The sequence below is a fragment of the Varroa destructor genome, unplaced genomic scaffold (genome assembly GCF_002443255.2).
Source record: "Varroa destructor unplaced genomic scaffold, Vdes_3.0 BEIS01000005.1, whole genome shotgun sequence".
Taxonomy (NCBI): Eukaryota; Metazoa; Arthropoda; class Arachnida; order Mesostigmata; family Varroidae; genus Varroa; species Varroa destructor.
Genome location: NW_019211458.1, coordinates 2973613 through 2992866, shown reverse-complemented (window position 1 = coordinate 2992866; position 19254 = coordinate 2973613). Strand labels below are relative to the sequence as shown.

At 36.6% G+C, this 19254-nt stretch overlaps 1 protein-coding gene across 4 annotated transcripts; it reads right to left on the bottom strand.

Annotated features, from left to right (window-relative positions):
• Window positions 1-799: 799 nt before the first annotated feature.
• MCPH1 (Microcephalin) lies at window positions 800-19217 on the bottom strand. Of its 4 annotated transcripts, none has more exons than XM_022808096.2 (18): window positions 18814-19217; window positions 17484-17551; window positions 16632-17027; window positions 15662-15771; window positions 15355-15526; window positions 14149-14330; window positions 13720-13809; window positions 13324-13506; window positions 11385-11478; window positions 7728-7790; window positions 7213-7304; window positions 6375-6756; window positions 5694-6157; window positions 3918-4322; window positions 3531-3632; window positions 2068-2283; window positions 1223-1319; window positions 800-1089 (listed from the first exon to the last, which is right to left on the bottom strand). In XM_022808096.2, exons 1-18 carry the CDS (start codon window positions 18831-18833, stop codon window positions 1040-1042), a joined length of 3186 nt encoding a protein of 1061 aa, XP_022663831.1. In that variant the 5' UTR covers window positions 18834-19217; the 3' UTR covers window positions 800-1039. The 4 variants fall into 4 exon arrangements, with proteins under 4 accessions (XP_022663831.1, XP_022663835.1, XP_022663834.1 ...); XM_022808100.2 differs by lacking the exon at window positions 6375-6756 and adding an exon at window positions 6865-6946 and having other exon boundaries at window positions 18814-19215; XM_022808099.2 differs by lacking the exon at window positions 7728-7790.
• Between the last annotated feature and the right edge of the window lie 37 nt (window positions 19218-19254).

Below are 19254 nucleotides of genomic sequence, written 5' to 3'. Positions count from 1 at the left end.
GTAATTAGTTTACCGTTTCTGAACTACTTTTTCTTCAGTTTACATTTAGGCTTTTTAAAAATCCATGCCTCATCCATTTGGGTTTCCAAATCAATTCCGATTCGTCAGCGCATGATTACGCATGTCTAAAACACTTGTACGGTTAGAATCCTTTGAAGGACCATTGTGTTAATATTCTCAGTCATTAAAAAATTCGAGTTTACTCTATGGGGTTTCTCAGAAATTTCAGGATTATGACTGGACCCAGCGTTTTGTATAGGCAATCACTTTCAACGTACGGAAGGCCTGTATGGAAAATGAGTTTCTTCTTTTGCTTAGTAAGGACCGAAACCTCTCCTATCTTTGTATGGACATTTTTGTATTAAAATTCTATTACTCATGACGTGGCAAAGGCCATTATGAATATACGATGAACGTAAACTTAAATCGTACAATAATACGACAGTCACGATGCCTAATAGATTTATTTATGAAAATGTACTAAATGATTTTCATAAACACGCGTTAGGCGTACGTCTCTAAAATAAGTATCTATATAAAATAAGTGTCTAATTGCATATGCCCGTTTACAACACTGGGCGTATACATCCTCACTTTCATCTTACCCGACATGCTCTGAAAGCCTCTTAATGAAGATCGATCATCGTTTACATTTTATCTATGACAGAACCATGTTCTAAGTCAGCTCTGAGTGACAGATTATCTGTCATTATATTATTATATACATTAACTTTGTAAGAGATAGTACGCGTCAATGACGCTTTGCTTGAATAGGTTCAAAACAACAGCGCTCAACACATATCTGAAAAACTGTTCTTCGATTTATTATTATTATTATTATTACAGAAAAATGAAAACTTCCAAGTTCACTTCTCTTCTCTAATCGATAATTCATCAAATTCAGATCGCAATATATAGGACTAGTAAATGGTAAAAAATTATACACATTAGTTTATTATGTATAATTTTCCACTATATGGTTAATCGAGAAACGTCCTTAACATGGATTCCTTCAACATTTTTTTTTATATACAAATAATCACAGCAGAAAGTTGTGTTCGCATTGTCGAAATCCAGTTGCAACAGTTTCTGAAAGATAAAGATCACATTAGAAGGAGTGAAACTAAATAGACCCCTTTCAATCCAGTTAGTTATTATATTATGATAATTATTAGTAACATTATTATTGTAAAATCATCAAAATATAGACAAAAATACTGACCGATTATCCAATAGGGATTGACAGATGGGCAGCGTAGTTTTTTGGCTGGCCGTCGTCTGCCGACGTACACGTCGGCTTGACATACATCGAACACAATCTGAAACGGTCGTAGAAATAAAAAACGCTCTAAAAAAGATCCAACAAACAGATCTGAGAGTTATGTAACTATATAGCTGTGTGATTATTTACAAAAGCCACCGGGACAGCGAATGTTTTTTTTTTTTTAGGATAATGCGCGTATTTTTTTCGCTTTTCCCAAATTTTTCGGCAAATTCACCTTTTTTTTCTAGCCACTTTATGCCTTTATGGCAACAGAATGGTAAAATAGCGAATTTTCGCAGAATGTTTCACTCGTTTTTAAAGCGCTCTGTCTCGAGTTTACACCTATCAATAACAACATGTCTACTATTACCATACCTCAGCTTTCAAATTACAACACCGATCCGACGCGGCTAAAATTACCTGAGATTTGAGACTTTCAAGCAATCTAGATAGAAGGAAAAGCAATACTTTTTTAACACCTCTAGTTTGAAGTGATGCGTAAATGTTTTGGACGATGGGTGTGGACTTGTTTGACACACAATTCTCTTACACACGTTTAATAAAAGGTGCCTAAGAGAAAAAAAACCATTAAATTATTAAATACATGTTTTGCACCATTTCGCAATAATTTTTTTTGTTTGTTATGTTTTTCGAAATATGTTGAATGTTGTTTTCAGATTTGGAGTCGAGGATTCTAACTTAGTGAAGTCAGAATTCGTAAATACTGATAAACCTGGTAATACTTCAGTATGAGGGAATATTAAAGGAGCAACAACATGCTGGTACAATATTTCTATTGATACCTTTCCAGCAGCTTGTAGCACCATTCGTTGAAGGTTTTCTGCCGTTGGCTTAAGCGGCCGTTTCCGTGAAATAAATACAGTGACACCTTCTAGTGGCCTGCTTTCATGTGTGTGGCCATTTTTTGAGGCTCGATTTATCACCATTGGGGGTAGAAAATCCGTTATCTCAAACGGAGCTGGATCTAGCCAACGATCTTCCTGTATGCATGCTCTTACCTTCAAAATTTCAAAGAAAAAAGAAGGACTAAAAAAATTATTCATTAAATGAGGGCCATTAGAAAAAAAAAAAAGGCAAATTAGTGTAGTAATTGATTATTGAAAGATAGTATTTATTGAAAGCATGGCTACCGACATACATATACCCAATGGCCTGAATGAATCCAGAATATTTTCGAATGGTTTCACCTGATTTGCTAAATGCATTTTTCAAAATTGGCACAGCTGGAAAAGAAGGTGTCCTAAGAAGGCTATATATAAATTTGCAGCCACGGCAAAAATAGTCTTTCGACATACAAGCGAAGAGCAGGTATTACTTAGTCTTTGAAGCGACTGAAGCAAAGATACTTGATTAATGTGATTTGCTTCTTAATTATCTTTAAAAAAAAACAGCAAATCGACTTCGTGTCTTGTTTTCTGACGCAAAAAGTTATCTCCGATCCAAAAGTCAAGCTCAGAAATGATCGGTGGTTTGCTCATTATCCAGAGGATATACGCATCGTAAACGAAGGGAATTTTCCAGACAAGACTCGGGTTTTGAGTGCACTGCCAAGGAAACGAGACGTCATGCCACGATTCTTCTTCAGGAAAACGATCGTATCACCAAAAAAGTTTATCTGAATGTTACACAAACTGTTACGCGACCACGGATAGATACAATGTTTGATAGAAAATAATATATTCTGCTACCAAGATGATATACTATTTTATAATAGCAAAACTGGCTGGTTGATAACATCAGCATTTTTTGGAATAACCGTTTATGGCTGCTGAATAGCCTACATTTAAACCCGTTAGATTACTATGTATGGTGCGTTGTTGGGCAAGAATCTAGCATTAACTCATTCTATTAAAAAAAATTCGTTATCACAGCTGCAAAAGAAAAATTTGAGACGAGGTTGTAAGCGATTTAGGCTCCAAACTGAAGCCGTACTCACAATGGATGGTCGCTGCATTGAATAAATACGGTCACCGTAAGTGACACTTCTAGAACGTACGAAAAAATCTGTAGCAAGGTCTGTTGTTGTTTCGATACATATCATAGCTAGACATACATTGTTTAGACAGATATATGTCGTAACTATTATACTTAGCATAGCATACAATCACACTATCGCTGCACGTGGGCTTTTTGTTATTTCCTTAACGTTTTTCTTTACTTTTATATAAGGACACGAACTAGCATCTCAAGAATACTGTTTAGAGAAATAATTAAATCATTGAGTCATCTTAAAATACTAACTTACCCATCTAATGTCGACAAACCAACAACCCCAGCCTATGCCCAGTAGAACAGACAGGGTTCGCCTTCGTCTGCCCAGGACGACGACTTCCGTTTTAGTTGTTACCTGACAAACAATTAAGACTCAACTTAATTACCTCCTTTCCCTATACGTCGATACTTGTTGTGCTTAGCTAATCTAAACTTCTTCAGAAGACACTGAAAGCCAACGTAACAGCTCGATATGTCCCAATAGCAAGAATCGATCCGACATTACCCGCTGTATGTAGTACACCCGGGACATAGGCCACGCTGCGACAGTCTCTAACGACTTTTTATTGTTCACGAATAGAATTTTTTGGCAAGGTTTGCGAATAGAAAAAAAACCTTAAATTTTTACTTTAATACGCACCTCTTCGCCTACCGTTAGTGGGCCAATTTCTCCTGCAGTTCTTCGTTTAAACGTTTTATTTGCTAGTTGCAGAAGCGAGTGGATTAACGAGGCTTTGTTCTTTACTGCTGTCAAAACAACGGTGCGCCGTGTGTCAATACACGGAGATTCGTCATCCGAGAAGACGCCACTTATTCGAGCTTTTCGGGTTGAAAGAGGCGTTGATAAGTCTGAGGTTAGTCCTGAACTTGGTACTCGAAAATCTTCTGAGCATCTGGATGGAGGTATACCTTGTCCACTGTTTTCGTCGTCATTTGATTCTGTCCCCGCCACGAAGCACTGTCGGCCATCAACATGTATTGGTAACATAGCTTCGGAACAATTGAGAAATTTCGAATCGTCCCTCCTGTTATGAATTAATTTTTCCTGTGCAAAATTAAAAAAAGTAGTATACATTAACACGTAAATTAGGGCCTGTTTATAGCATGTTATAGACAGTTAATACCACTCTCTTTTGCAATCTGCTTATAGTGATGCGAACATAGGACCGGTTTTAACTTAAGGCTAATAATACCGAGCCCACGGTAGGATTGGTACTTAAGGTTTATGAGGTGTAGATACTGGCCTAATTTCCCAATTCTAAACGTAGCATTTTTGAGTATAACGAAAGCTGTCGTCCATCCAAGTTAACTGAAACTAGGGAAAGCTACTCAATATCTGAAAAATGATTACGAAATATATTTCTTCAATCTCTAACGCATTGAGGGAAAAACGTGAAAGTATCAGCTATTACTTAACTCATAGCCTATTAGTTGTTGATGCCAAGCTTGTTATACTTAACTATTGCTATTTTCCAGATTTCTATACCAACTTGCACTTTATTTTGAAGCTAGTTTTCTCCAAGTATGGTTATCAAACTTTAGCGGAAGTTGATAATATTTCCTATGCGTAACTAAAGACCCGTAAAAGTACACATTCAAATATTCACTAGATTTACTCATTTTAGGCCCGCTTTTTTACTATTGCAATTTTCTGTCAGATTCCACAGAACAAACGAGAATCATTCACCAGCAGATACAACGCGAGTTTTCCCGCAATTTATGGTCTTACACTTTTTCAAGTAATTGTAAAAACCAAGTGGGTGATCACTCTGTATAAAAAGACCCGAGACCAGCCAACTTACTTGGTAAAATGTCGTTGTAATTTTTTAAGTAATTTTCTTAGAAGTAGCTACTACTATATCAAAGTGAAAAGCATTAAATCAAAATGCGCTAGAAATTTCAGAGCTCTAAATCCGAGAATGAAACCTCCTTTTTAGTCACGACATAATATGTGATAATGGCAGTTGGGCACTACGTAAAATATCTCATGAAATCTTTGGTAAGAGATGTCTCGTCGTTTAAAGTATCATTTTTCACCAGAATACTTTCAAAAGCATCCGTAAATGCGTTCCATGTAGATTTATATTTACGCTGTATTAGAACTGGTTAAAAAAGCAGACTCTCTCGCTCGAGTGACTAGCAAATATTTTTTTTAAGATAAAACGGGTTTGCGGCATAATGGAAGTTTGTACGTTGTTCCCGACGAATGCTTGTCATCTGTAGTATTAGCCGCCGAAGGATAATGGGAACGACGGCTCCTATCACCATTCATCCTCAAATCCGCGCTTCTAAGGGAATCGCGGATAACCGCGCAGGCGTTTAGTAAGCCAATATAAAATACACTTATTTGTTATGAACAGATAAAATTAAAGACAGTCTGTTACAATAGAGAGAAATTTCATTGAGAGTAACTCACCTGCTTCTCGTTTCTTTGCTGATGAGTGTCTTCCGTTACTTGAACCAATGACTGCTTGCTAGTTAGGCCCGCGTTCATCCCGCTCACTTCATTATGATGGAGAGTTTTGGCTCTGATACTGTATCCCCTAATCTCATCATCGTTGAGCAGACCAATTTCTTCGCTAGCTGCAGGTGTATCTTCAGCAAAACACTCGAGAGATGCGTCCTTTGTAGCGATCCGGCGTATAATTCGATCGGACCAGGAACTTACGTTTTCTTTATCATTGTTAGTAGTGATAGGCTCATGTAGTTCTTCCTGCAAGTCGAAAGTTATGCACCCTTCTGTTGATATAACTTGTTGATCCCGTTCGATTCCGCTATGGGAAGCTCGGCCTTGAGATTGCGAAAGGTCCGAAGGTAACTCAAGTCTAAAAGAATTTTCTTCTGAATGAAGTCTGTCCTTGTCGGAGCCAATCGAGACCCCTGTAGAACATACAAAAAAGTGCTTTTAAAAACACTGTATGTTTAATAATATTTAAAAGACGAGTAATCTTTTTAGACAAACATGTAGACAAAAATGAACACACGAAAACAGATACTCGCAATGCCGCTGAGTTTTTATAATGTTCGTGACTTTACTTGTTGTTAATAAGATACTGTGTATCCTGTATACAAATATGGCCAGTTTTATGTAACCTACCCGAATGTTTGATCAATGACGAAGATCTAGAGAGTAACACAGGTTGTGTAAGAATCATTTCTTGATAACCTAAATTATCTTGCGAAACTTCAGCCTCGGTAAAGCGCTCTACTTTTGTTCCATTGAAGTCCCTGTCTCGCACACGTTCGCATATACCTAGAGGACGTGTGAGCTCCATTTCATGTACTAAGGACAGCCAATTGGATTTATCTTTATAGATGCTGTCTGGAAAATCGTTCCCATCACTGGCCAATATGCTAAGTCTAGCTTCGTCCCGTTGGCCACTCCGGTCAACGTGAATCGTCCATCTGTTATCATGATCGGTATTTTCTTGGCTTGCCTCTGACGCAACTACTGTAGACCTCTTACTGGCGGCAATTTCCTATCAAGACGGAACATTCACACACATGCATACATCCACAATACAAGTACGCCACACAACAGAGAACAATATTCACAAGAGAAAACAAATAATTTTTTAGACTCTGACCGGAAAACATCTTGGTGAGGTCGTGGGTGAAGTCGGTGTCGGCGATCAGAGATCTAAACTTAAAAGGAAGACAACTTTTCCACTGTGTAGAAACAAAATAATTGTTGTTATTAGTGCGCAGGTCTATTGCTACACTCGTGCACCTTTTCCCGTAATAAATATACAGGAAATTATAATTTGGTTCCTTATAGCATATGGAACTAGCTTCTCCAAAATATTTCACTTGGAAAATAGTGTGCAATAAATAAGAGTTTCCCTCAAAGCAACGACAAACATTTCATTAGCTTTAAGATACAACTATCTTTGTATTCCTAAGATGCACAAATGACAAATCGGTAAATATCTTACTTCAGCAGTAACGTTAGGTTCCTCAAAGCTAGCTTCAAGCGTATCAAATTGCTCTTCGTTACTTTTTGCGTTATGTATAAGAGGTGGTAATCCTGAAAGTAGAAAAGTGAATCGAAAGAAAGCAAACGAAACTATAGATGTTACACTATAATCTCAATATTCATGACCTTTGATTTGGCATGACCGTTTTGTTACTATTAATGTAAAAACAGAAGTATAGCAGATATGTAACGTGACATATAGAAATAAAATCACTCTTCCAATTTTCCATTTCCTGCCAAATTTCGAAAAGAACTAATAAGTGAATTTGAAGCGAAAGTCTCAGCTATAATAAAGCCACCCTAACTATAATGAGGCCACGTTCGTTCATAAAAAAGCCAAAAAAAGTCCTTTTTTATATGTGGAATTTAGAAATTAAACTCTAGGTACAATGACTCTAGTGCTGATCTGATTCCTCAAAGTCTCAGCAAAAAAATCCGCCAAAAAAGAACACGAAAGTGAAACTATTGACTCACTAATACAGACTGTCAAATTGGTTGCAGGGAAGGCTTGACACTCAGCATATCCGTATATCAGAGCTGGCCGATCAATATTTAGGAATCAAAAAAGAAAATAAAAAATTAAACAATGTGACTCTTTTGGAGTTAAATATCCAGCGACAGGAAAAACACTCCAAAGTAAAAAAAATGTCTGGTGAAGAACTTCGTGCCATCATGAAGATTAGGTCAACGTAATTAAGTAAATTCGATATAAAAAAAAAGTGATAGCACATCAAACCAATAAATCGGAAAACTACACTACAAACATCCTAGTTTGACCGGAATTTTGTCAGATCACGCAGAAACCATCAGAATAACACTCTAAAGAACAGAGCTAAAATAATACGATAATAATAAATAAATAAAAAATGAAAAAGCACCATTATCTAGGAAGCAAGAGATTAAAATATTATTATATATGAGTATGTATAAAAAAAAAACTGATTTCAAATAGTGAAGTTTGAATTAAAAAAAAATATTATATTTTTACAATAACAGCTTCATCCGGCTAAGTATAAAAATAATAAAAACATACCTGCAAAATGAACAAATGAAAACAAACACAGTTATAGCGCTAAACAAATGACTGTTGCTTATATCTGTACGTGTATTCAATCACATACATGCATTCATCACATCGAGGAAAAGAATAAATGTCTATCAGTTTGCTTTGAATCTTGCACGACAAGCTGCTTGGTGGTCCGTTTAATTAATTCATATCAAACAATGATAATAAGTTCAATTTAATATGAGATTTGGAACATGCAGGAATGGCGAATATCTATAACGAATGAAAGGTTACCATTCGTTTTCTGACGTGCTGTAAACAAAATAAGGAACTGACGGAATAGCGTTACGTAACGTAAAAGAAAATATACACATGCTATAAGTTACAAGCAACGAAATAAACAAATGACTGTGAGCATTAGTCAAACTGAGTGATGACAAACTACTGGAAATAAACTATAGATTTTTCGAAAGATTTCCAAGCCAAATAACTTCTGACTCTGTTACCGAGGGCTTGGTAGATATACGTGGAACTCAGAAGAACAACTTAAATGAATTGATTATGGAAGATATTAACCGAAATATACTGGATAACAGTACAGATATTGACGAATATCTGAATAGAATGACAGATCAAACGTGAGCATAATTGAGGATCCGACAGTTATAGTAAACGAGCGGCCAAACTATGCAATAGCTGTTGACTCTTAGAAGTACGGAAACGAGAGCTAAAAGCCAAAAGAATAGCTGGCTTCATAGAAACTCATATTTGTATACACTGTGACCACTTTTAGATTGAATTTTATTAGTATAATTTATCTGTATATGCATGAATAATCTTGCTTTTATTTTAGATAGCACAATCCAGTCAAGCAATCGGCCTAAAAAAACTGATTCTTCGCCAATCTAGCCTAACACATCAATGTTCAAGGATACATTTCAGTAGGAAACAGTTGATGATAAAATTAATGAGGCAACAGCGTTCAACCAGGGCAACAATTTGACATGTGGAAACAATTCAAAGAAACAACGTACTATGCTACACAGTGAGTTAGAAAGAAAAACAAATCGCCAAAAGTAAAATTAACGTTCTCCAAATTGGTAATGCTCAGCTACCAATAAAACAAAGGTCCGGCCTCATAAATATGCCTTTTGTTATTGTCGGCGAAAATATTGCGTGAATAATACAGAGCTTTTTACAAATTGCGTGGGGACAAGGTTTGGAGCCACGATTTGACTTGATCTATGCATAAACTCAAAAATTTTTTAGCAGCAGGCTCCAATGAGATACCGAAATGAACTATAACGAAACCATGAGCTCTTTACTTATTTTTTTTTTACATCTGTATCAACTTTTTTAAGCAAGGCATTTCCCCGAAGCATTTAAAAAAGCATAATTACGTCTATCAGCAAAGGTGAACATCTGACTTTTGGCAACCGACTTTTTACAGATAGCAATGCCTTCTGTCATTGGCATACTGCTGGACAAAATTTTAAATTTACAGTAAATCTTATTCTCTAGAGAAGACCAAAATTACTAACAAAACCCATACGAGCTTAGGATGGGTTGAAAGATGGGTGACGTAACGGTAGCAGTTGAGGACTTCTTCGACTTAGCAGCGGAAAACGCAAAAAAATCAGCTGTGGTTTTCAGATCTGAAAAACGCGTTTAGTGTTAATAGAAAACAACTAATCAACGAAACACCTTCTTTCGGCTTGGATATACGACTCAGCGACTCAGATCTGGTTAATAAGGAACAAATAATACAAGGCCCCAATAAGACTTGCTGTAGTCAAAATTATAGATATTGAGCCCGCAGGGTTCAGTTTTGAGATCTACTCCCTATACATAAACTATACCTATTAGTTGTTGAAATCGCGCAATTTCTACTACTACTACAGGTACTTACTAAAACTAGAGCTAAACTGAGAGACAACGATACCATTCAACGATTAACAAAAGCTAACTATTTGTTTGGTGTAAACCTCCTCTGCCTCAATTCAGGCCATTGAAGGTTCAACTCAAGTACGGTTAATGTAACTGTCAAATGCGCACGTCATTAAAGGCCACCCAGTAATCTAGGTGAGGCTGTTTCGGAATCCACGAGTGATAACAGCAGTGACTACCGACGGTCATAATCTTCAATCGCGTCATCCACATTGCCAATAATAACTAACTGATTGTACGTGCATAGAAAACCAGTTTATCCAAAACTCCTTATTCAGTCTAACCTTTTTTGGGCAGCACTTGAGCGACATCGACTAACGCCAAACGATCCAATCAATTGCTTATTTAGCTAGCTAACATAAAAAACATAATATATATTTTGAATCCGGCCGAAGCACGTGTCTTTTCCAAAATCATTCAGCCTCCTATATAATATAGGCGACTAAAAAATAAATAACTATATTACAATTGTATAAATGTATTTATACATGCATATTTGACTTCACTCATTAATGGTTAGGATATTATGTTAGGTGAAATACTACCAAATCAGACTGACACGGGTTTTTTATCGGGTAAAGTGCGCTTGTGTTCTGTACCTATACATTTCATTCACGTTTTTTACGTACTTGACATGGTTATATATACAATTCCTTTCAATCTAGGAGGACATTTCACGGTGTTAAACATCACTAGGCTTGCCAATGGAAAAGTTATGTGCACATGGTAAAAGCTCACTCACAAATCTACTACTAAGTGTACTAGGCATGCTAGATGATCTAAAACGTATACTTGTACAGCTTTAAAACGTATAGCAGAATATATACGACTTGTGAAAATTCGTAATAGTTTTTCGATAGTTTTTTTTTAGCGATATAATAAAATAGTTTTAATAATACACTCAAACACAACAAGGCGAAATGTCTTGGCATCATTTTGACGGTCACGCTAGCATAGTAACTGCGAGACGAACCATTAGGAGCTCAGTAGACAAAAAATCTATACTGAAATAGTTCAATATGGAAGTTTCACTAAGACTGTACGGTAAATCAACATTTTTGGACCTCCCAAATTGGCGATGTTACCGGTAGGAATCTGGCGCCGAGCGAAACAGCCGGTCGACAATTCCATACATTACAAGATGTAAACCAGGCTCGTAATACTAATTAACCTCATACCTTGAGCAGCACTCGCCCTTCGATTCGATGTTACAGTGACTGTAGAATCGCAAGATGTTAAAGGCTCACCAGGAACGTCAAACGTTACCATTGCCTGTTATTATTGAAAACAAACGTACTATTAGTATAAATTATAGCCGCAATTCCTTTTATAGAAACGTAAGCTCTCAATAGCATCTACATTATTTCGTTCTTTGCGAGTGCGAAAAAGATCGCGCTTTATTATTTTCGCGGGATGTGTCTTTCCCCCATAAAGTGTAATCCTAACCAGGTTGACTTTTTTTTTTAACGATGTGCTTGACAACTTTTTGAGAATTTGTATAATTTTAATTTGACAAAAAAAACATATATATATGTATATAATTACAATAATCTGAAAAAAAGAACGAGTTTGATTATAAAATGTCGTTTATTTTTACACTCTATGAAACGAGTACAATTTTGAGATAATTTTTTTCTATTTAATTTTTTTTAACAGTCGTAAACACACAATTTAACGGTAAAATTGTGTGTTTACAACTTTTCGTACTGCCTGGCTCTCGGAATATTTTTTCTGTGGGAATTGTGTCAAAAAGGCATGCTGCAAGTTTAATTAAGCTCCAAGGTAGGTGACGAAATATAAACAATCTCGATATATATATACATATATGGCTCATATTCGTAGACTGGATTTTCTTGGCGGTAAATTTAATTATATTAGAAGAACGGGAATATCCGTAGGTACGGGATATGGGGGGGGGGGGGGGGTAGGACCTAACACTCACATCCATGGTCTAAGGTTAACCTCACATGTACAGTTGGACAACAATTTTTTCGAGTTTCTATTGAAAATTTTGACGTTCTGTATAGCAGGATACATGCGATGCATTAATTACACCATAGTCACGACATTACTGAAGCATTTATTCCAGCAGGGTAACCAATTACTGCTGAAATATGTATATGTAGAAATAGTACAAAATGATTACTGGATGTATGCAACAGAGTCTTAAAAGAACTAAAATTGGATCGCTGTAAAGGTGTCGGCTTATAATTGAGCAAAAGGTTTATGAAATGACCGCAAGAGTCATCGCTGATGACATAACGGGATGCGTGGAGCAGGGTCCAATGGTAGAATGGCAATAACTCTAGTGCAGTAACGCGGTCTGCGTTGGGTAAGATCTCAGTTAACGCCGCGTGCACAACTAGAGGTTTACTTTACGTACTATGAGTTTATATTAACCCTTCTGATGTCGAGCTCCACTGTTTTAAGTAGTAGGATACATACAGTATGCCACAAGAGAAGAACTGCACCAAGCGTCAAGGGATCGAATAAATATAATTATCGTAACTTAACAGTTCTAATGTTGTAACAGTTGATATGACCGGGGCTCGAGAGAAATGCAATTAGACGGTATACAATCACGCAATAGTTTATGTTAGTTTGGCTATAGCATGAATGAATATTAAGACAAATTGATGGCAATTGTAATAGGGTAACGGGGCCTGATGGTGCAACTCATGGTATATTTCAACGGGGTTACTACCAAAGGATAACAGTGATGTAGTTGCCAATTGAAGAGAATAGTAGGGAGACTGTGTCAGTTTGGTGAGAGCATTGAGGCGACGTAATACATTAACTGAATGACGTAAATTCTACTGTAACGCGACAATTGCTACGGGATAACGCAATTGATCCTGCAAAATCTCAAAAAAAATTCAACCTGATAACTGGAAACGTGGAATCCAATTAAAGTCTAAAGCTAAGCTAGATACAACGTAAACGTTTATATTAAAACAGGTTGATGAAATAACTACAAAATCTCAGCAGGTTATAATTGCAATGGAGAATGTATCCTATACTTTAAGTTGCGTGCTAAAGCAAAAGCAAAAAAGTACAGGGCGACGCTCGCAAGTTTATTTGTCAAATTGTAAAAATCATTATTCATTTTTGTTTTACCTTTTGTTTACTGTTGGAAGATTCCAGCTGGGTTTCTAGTATTTCAATGTCTTCAGAGTCTTTAAAATGATGTTCACATCTATTAGCGGAACACAGTAAAGATTCCGTTTCAGGCACCCACACGTTAACACCGTGTACCTGCGATAACAGCCCTGTTTGAGTCTCGGGAATCTCCACTGTGACCTAAAGACGTTAAAATTGGATTTAAAGACAAAACTATGTGATCACTGTGTATTAGATCATGAAAATACTATACGTAACATTGGCAAGATTGGGGTATAAGAGAAAAGCAAAGTGCGTTCGGATGTCTCCTGAGTTAAAAATAATTTTTGTCGTTGTTCAGACAGGCTGTTTTAAGACACCTTAATATATTAAAGCTCAGCTTATTGCAGGTACCTCACTCCCTCGTTCTGACTCTTCATAACTTCCGTCGCTGATATCTGAATCGACATTATTGTGATCAGCGTTGACATTTTCGAACAGCATCTGGCAGTAAAGACAGAACCCTGGTTAAGACAAAGGCCGTGCAATCTGTAAATTGGGATACCTAGGCTGTAGTGACGGGGACAAAATTGCGGGCTGTCACTACCTTGAATTTCAAATATTTATTCATGTACAAAAAATTTCTCAAACAGTTACTCCTTACGGAAAACAATTTCATCATATAATAAACCAATATCAGATCAAGAGCCTTATTAATTTATAGAGGCTTTCCTTTATGCATAGAAATTCAAATAGATAATTTATAAATTGATAAGTGAATACATTTCTTTAATCCAACATTTCAATAAACCAGTAAAAAGCATGAGGTCCTATTATACTCACCCGCCTGAGACTTTTTCGCGGTAGAGTCGATTTTAATAAACCTCTGCTGGTAGTTGAATTATTACTGGGTGTTCCTCCAATGGTGCGGCGCCGCTGTTTAGATAGCCGAGCTAAATTGCTAATTGACACTGGTGATGGTTGATCCCTAAGCGAATTGGTTTGATAACGATATTGGCGAATACCTATATCAAATAATAAAATAAGACGATAATCACTTCTTAAGTTCTTGCACGCTTCCCATGAACACAAAGCTTCGAACTCTCTTCGATTCTTCTTTGCTCTTTAATGTTGATGTTTGATCGAAAATCTATCTACCATAGAAGTTTTGCATTCAAGACCTCTCCCACACTTGACAAAAATGATTGATCATTGTAGGCAAGCTATTGCTCAATTTGTGGTAAATTTCGAAAATATAAAACAGTTGCCTCGGGATGTGCCGTTTACGTCGCTTTAGGACATAGTGCACGTGTGCGCATGCGGTTCTAGCGCATCTAGCTATTCAAATAACAACGCTGGAGTGGCTTGCCGATACTTTGGACGCCTGTGCTGTGGGGTATTGATCAATAATCTGGGGGTCTGCTGATGTAAACGTCGTCGGATAACATCACACTACTCTTACCTTAACATATAACGTATGCCTACATTCCAAAGTACTATATGTATATGATTTACAGTAGTATGGACGTATGAGAATAAAGACTCAACAAAATTCCTACACTTTCCGAAATATGTCTAAAATTTTCGAGGAGATTTCATAAAAATACTTACAATAAATGAAAGTGATAAACGGTTCGCCATGCTTTGTTGTTTCTCACGGTCAATGAAGAGAAAATGAGCAAGGGAAGAGCTTTGGAATATAGCCATCGAAAAACTTTTACGATAAACAGTTACTAGATTACTATAATCAGATTCACTACAAATGAAGAACACATTTCGTTGTAGAGCTTTAGAGGGGCAACTTTCATACTTCAAGCCGCCTTTCACACACCGCAAAGCCTTCAGCATATTTTTGTACCTAGGGTTCTGCATCAAACAATATCGCTTTCAGGAGGAGGAAAAACGAGCGATATTTCTACATATAGATTATGTAATCTAACGACTTGTCAAAAGTACTATGATGTTTCGCACGCACTTCAGTTAGCGCACTATACATAGCGTTACATAAAAACACGAAACATATCAAAGGCAATACGAAAAAGTCCTAACGTCGCTGTTCATCCTGCGTAGCCTGAGTGACTACTGGCCACTGATCTTCTTCGACTTTCCGTAGCTCATCCATACATGACATCGCCCAGCGAGCAGCAACCATCCGAATGCCAAGTGAGGCAGCTCGTTTCATCGTTGCGGGTCGCGCGTTTGATAAAACGGCATGGGTTACCTGCAAAGTAGTTATTTACTTTAGTCTCAGTTTAATGATATATTCGCAATACAAGCAATTGTAATATATGACATTATGTTATTAATATCTGGTTTTCTCAGCCTATTGTTATAGCTACTGTTAAAATATACGTACCGATGGGTTTAGACTTGCAGCGATAGAAGCACCCATGCGATAAAGGAGAGCTGCCAGAGACCCTGAATGGTCTCCGAGGTTAGTGCGAACCTCCACATATGCGGTAACACCTGATTTTAGAATATCTATGTATAAGTGAAAACATTTTTCATGACTGACTCATATGATAGTACAAAGCCGCAGGCCAAAATAGAATAAAAATCATAGTCTACATTACAGAATATGATTGTGGTTAGCAGGACGTTCTTATAAGGGCTTTACCAGACCTTTAATATCCCTCTCTTCGTCTCTGGATTGAGTTTTTTAAAATATTTCCACACATCTAATATTTTATATATAAAATATTATATGTGTATATATATATATGTAGATATATTAACCTTTTCCGGCACTTTATTATGAGAAAAAAAAACTTAATAATGGTATGTAAAAAGTTATTTTCCAAAAAACACAGTCACTGATAATATAGCTAAGGATGAACCTACGTACGCCTTAAACAGGGTGATTACGGGGAAAGCTCCTTGTCGAGAAATAATGCAAGGGACGTTTGAAATAATCTATCTGATTCAATATCCAGTTGTCCGAAACAAGTTGCTCAGTGTAACTCAAAATAATATGACCTCATAGAAATACCGTACTTTACGGTACACAAGCTGATAGCAGCCCATACATTGTCTATTACCACGAGTTACATTAAATATCTCATTTTGAGTCAAACACGTTTTGTTTTTGTTTTGGTCAATTACTTCGCATGACGCTATAGTAGTGGTTTTTGAACTCCAGATTTTAAGAAATCGCTGACCATTGAGGCGTTCATGTAGATACAATATAGTCGAAATCTTTAATCGTATAAAAGCATTCCTCGTTTTTCAGACACACATGTGTCCTTCCGATAACAAGAAGTTTAGAAACTATATCTCTGTCAAAAGACTATGTCCGCTTAATATTCTATCTGAAAATAGGTACAAACTGTCGAGAAATTCTCCAATAGGTGCCATGTGATCCGGTAGGGGCAATGCTGGGCTCAAAGGTTTTCGACGACAGTTAGGACTAGGAGCTTCTTCGGGCGATTCAGGCACCAACAGACTGATTGATAAATGTTCGTAATATGAAGGTAGATCCTCTTCAACTGCCCGGGCAACTTCCATGGTTGATAGCGACCTATCCTTCAACCGCTGGGACCTTCTATAAAGTGGAGTGGACGGGGAAAAGCTTGCGTTGTTCTGACTGGAAAAGGTTAACGGCTGGCCCTTATTGTATGTTTGATTGGATCCCGCGTGTGAAAATTGATCGACAGAGCGCAAGCAAACTGGCTTTAAGGCAGGCAGACGAAGAGCACGAAGTTCACCGCAATCCGCACAACGCGCTTGAAAAATAAAAACGCAAAAAAGAATTGACACAGAACTTGAAATTATTGTATCTTTAATGTAAGAATCCATCGAAGTATTAAAGGAATTACAGCAGTAAGACTTTCTTTTTAGTCAAAGTCTAATCTGTCTAACAGATGCAGCATCAAAGAAGGTATAAATAAGAAAATCATATGTTGTCCTCGAAACAAAAATACACTGATTTCCACAGGTAAAAGCTATTTCCAAACAACAAACTATAAATAATACTTCTGAAACTTAAAATGAACTATGAGCAAATAATTTCTCTTTAACTAAATAATGAAATAGCTCTTATGAAGGTATGCAGTCTGTCCGTGCTTATGTTTGCCTTAAATGTTCTTTGATATAGCTATATTTTTTATAGGTGCTAAATAATTCCAGGTGTGAAATATTGTGTGTAAAAGTTGTGAACTCAAGTAAACAATGATAATTACCTGCGGATGGAAAAGAAAAGGAAGCTTCCACAAGCGAGGAATCTTGTAATTCGTTGTTAGAACCGCACCTAAAAAGACATACAGAATTAATAATGCACCTGAACAAGTAAGCAGCTTTACCCACTCTTTGATAAATCTTTGATACATTTTTTGTAGTGATATTAGTTTTCGGTAGCTCTAAAATGTGCTTCATATTTCGGTTTCTGTGTCTATTTTCAACGCGTTGACTCAGTGGTAGAAGAGATAAATTAAAGATTATTCTAACTTTAATTTACGTATATTCCTATGTTTTATGTGGGTGATGTAAATTGTTGATAAAAATAGGCGTTTTCTAAACTATAATCACAAAACATCCCTACGTATCCTCGTTTGTAGTGGAATATATAAAAATGCCTCTATGAAACCATCCATATGATATCTCCAGAATGGTTCTTTTAGTGGAAACGAAAACTTACAAATTGTTGTTAAAGCAGGTCGATTAGGGAGCCCTTTAAATGAAACAGTCTAGGAAAAGAGTGGCAATCTCCCGTAAGTTGTGTCTATGAAACGTAGGTCTTAATGGTGGTAGCGACTAGAAAAGTGTAGAAAAGGTATAAGACGTGAGTAAGGGTGAACGCTCTCCCATGGACATTCTCGCATTATAAATATCTTACTTTGCGGAAGTCTAAAGTGACCTCCGAAGTATCTTGTCGATTACAAAACCATGGAGCTATATAGTCATCAGATTACTTGTCGTAAGGAAACTAAAATTTATCACCTACACACAAAAGACACAAACTGTAAAGTTAAGAGTTGGCCAAGTTACTAGAGAAATCGTATAATGTGAGTAAACAGAACAAAATACGCAGATGCAAAAGTGTAAAAACAATGAAGTGAAAAATTAATCAATCATATAACAGACTACCTAACCACTTCACTAATTTCTTAAAAAAATACACCGTGGCAAATAGCAGTACTCCTCTAATAATTGTAGACTGTAAAACAGCACAGAAACATAACTTGCATGCAGTGAATATGAATTCTATCCGTTAATAATCATAGCTGAAGCCCTCTTGCTATAACTCTGACACTTTAAAACTATAATAAAAAGAAGCGCTATAACGACTAAGCACGTAATTTGTAGTAAACCAATCGACTTTACCGATGAATTGTTCTTACCTTTATTATTTAAGTCATTTATTATATACTCTTATTACACTATAACTTGTAGTTAATTTGATTACATTGAGCCGCTAATTGATTATGCAACAATAGTCAACATGTATATATATATATATAAAGGTTGCGAACATCTACCCAATAGCAATAAGCATAAAGAATATTCAGTTACCTGTATGATTCGTTGATCATTTCTGGCCATAGATTTATTTAAGCACCGGTTTCAAGATATTAGATCATCATTAGTCTGGCACAATTAACCGTGTAGGTTAGCTAGCCCCACCACATCAATCATTTAGACCTATGTCGCATCATTCAATTCGCACAAACACTTAAAGAAATGTAACCAATTCGATAAGGCGCCAACAAGACGTAAGCAAAGTCCGGCAAATCCAACGCTGTTTTGGTTTCAACATGAAGAATGGCCTTTTTCAGGCCCAGCTGATTAGCGGAACGAGGGTCGCATTAATGAATATGGATAATAAATCGAAATCTCCAGGAAGTTGAAGCCCAACAAACTCTAATATACTTGTACGATATTACTATTGGGAACGTTTGGCGATGGTGTGTTTTATCAAATGATGATAAATTTAAGTTATATAGACGCTTTAGG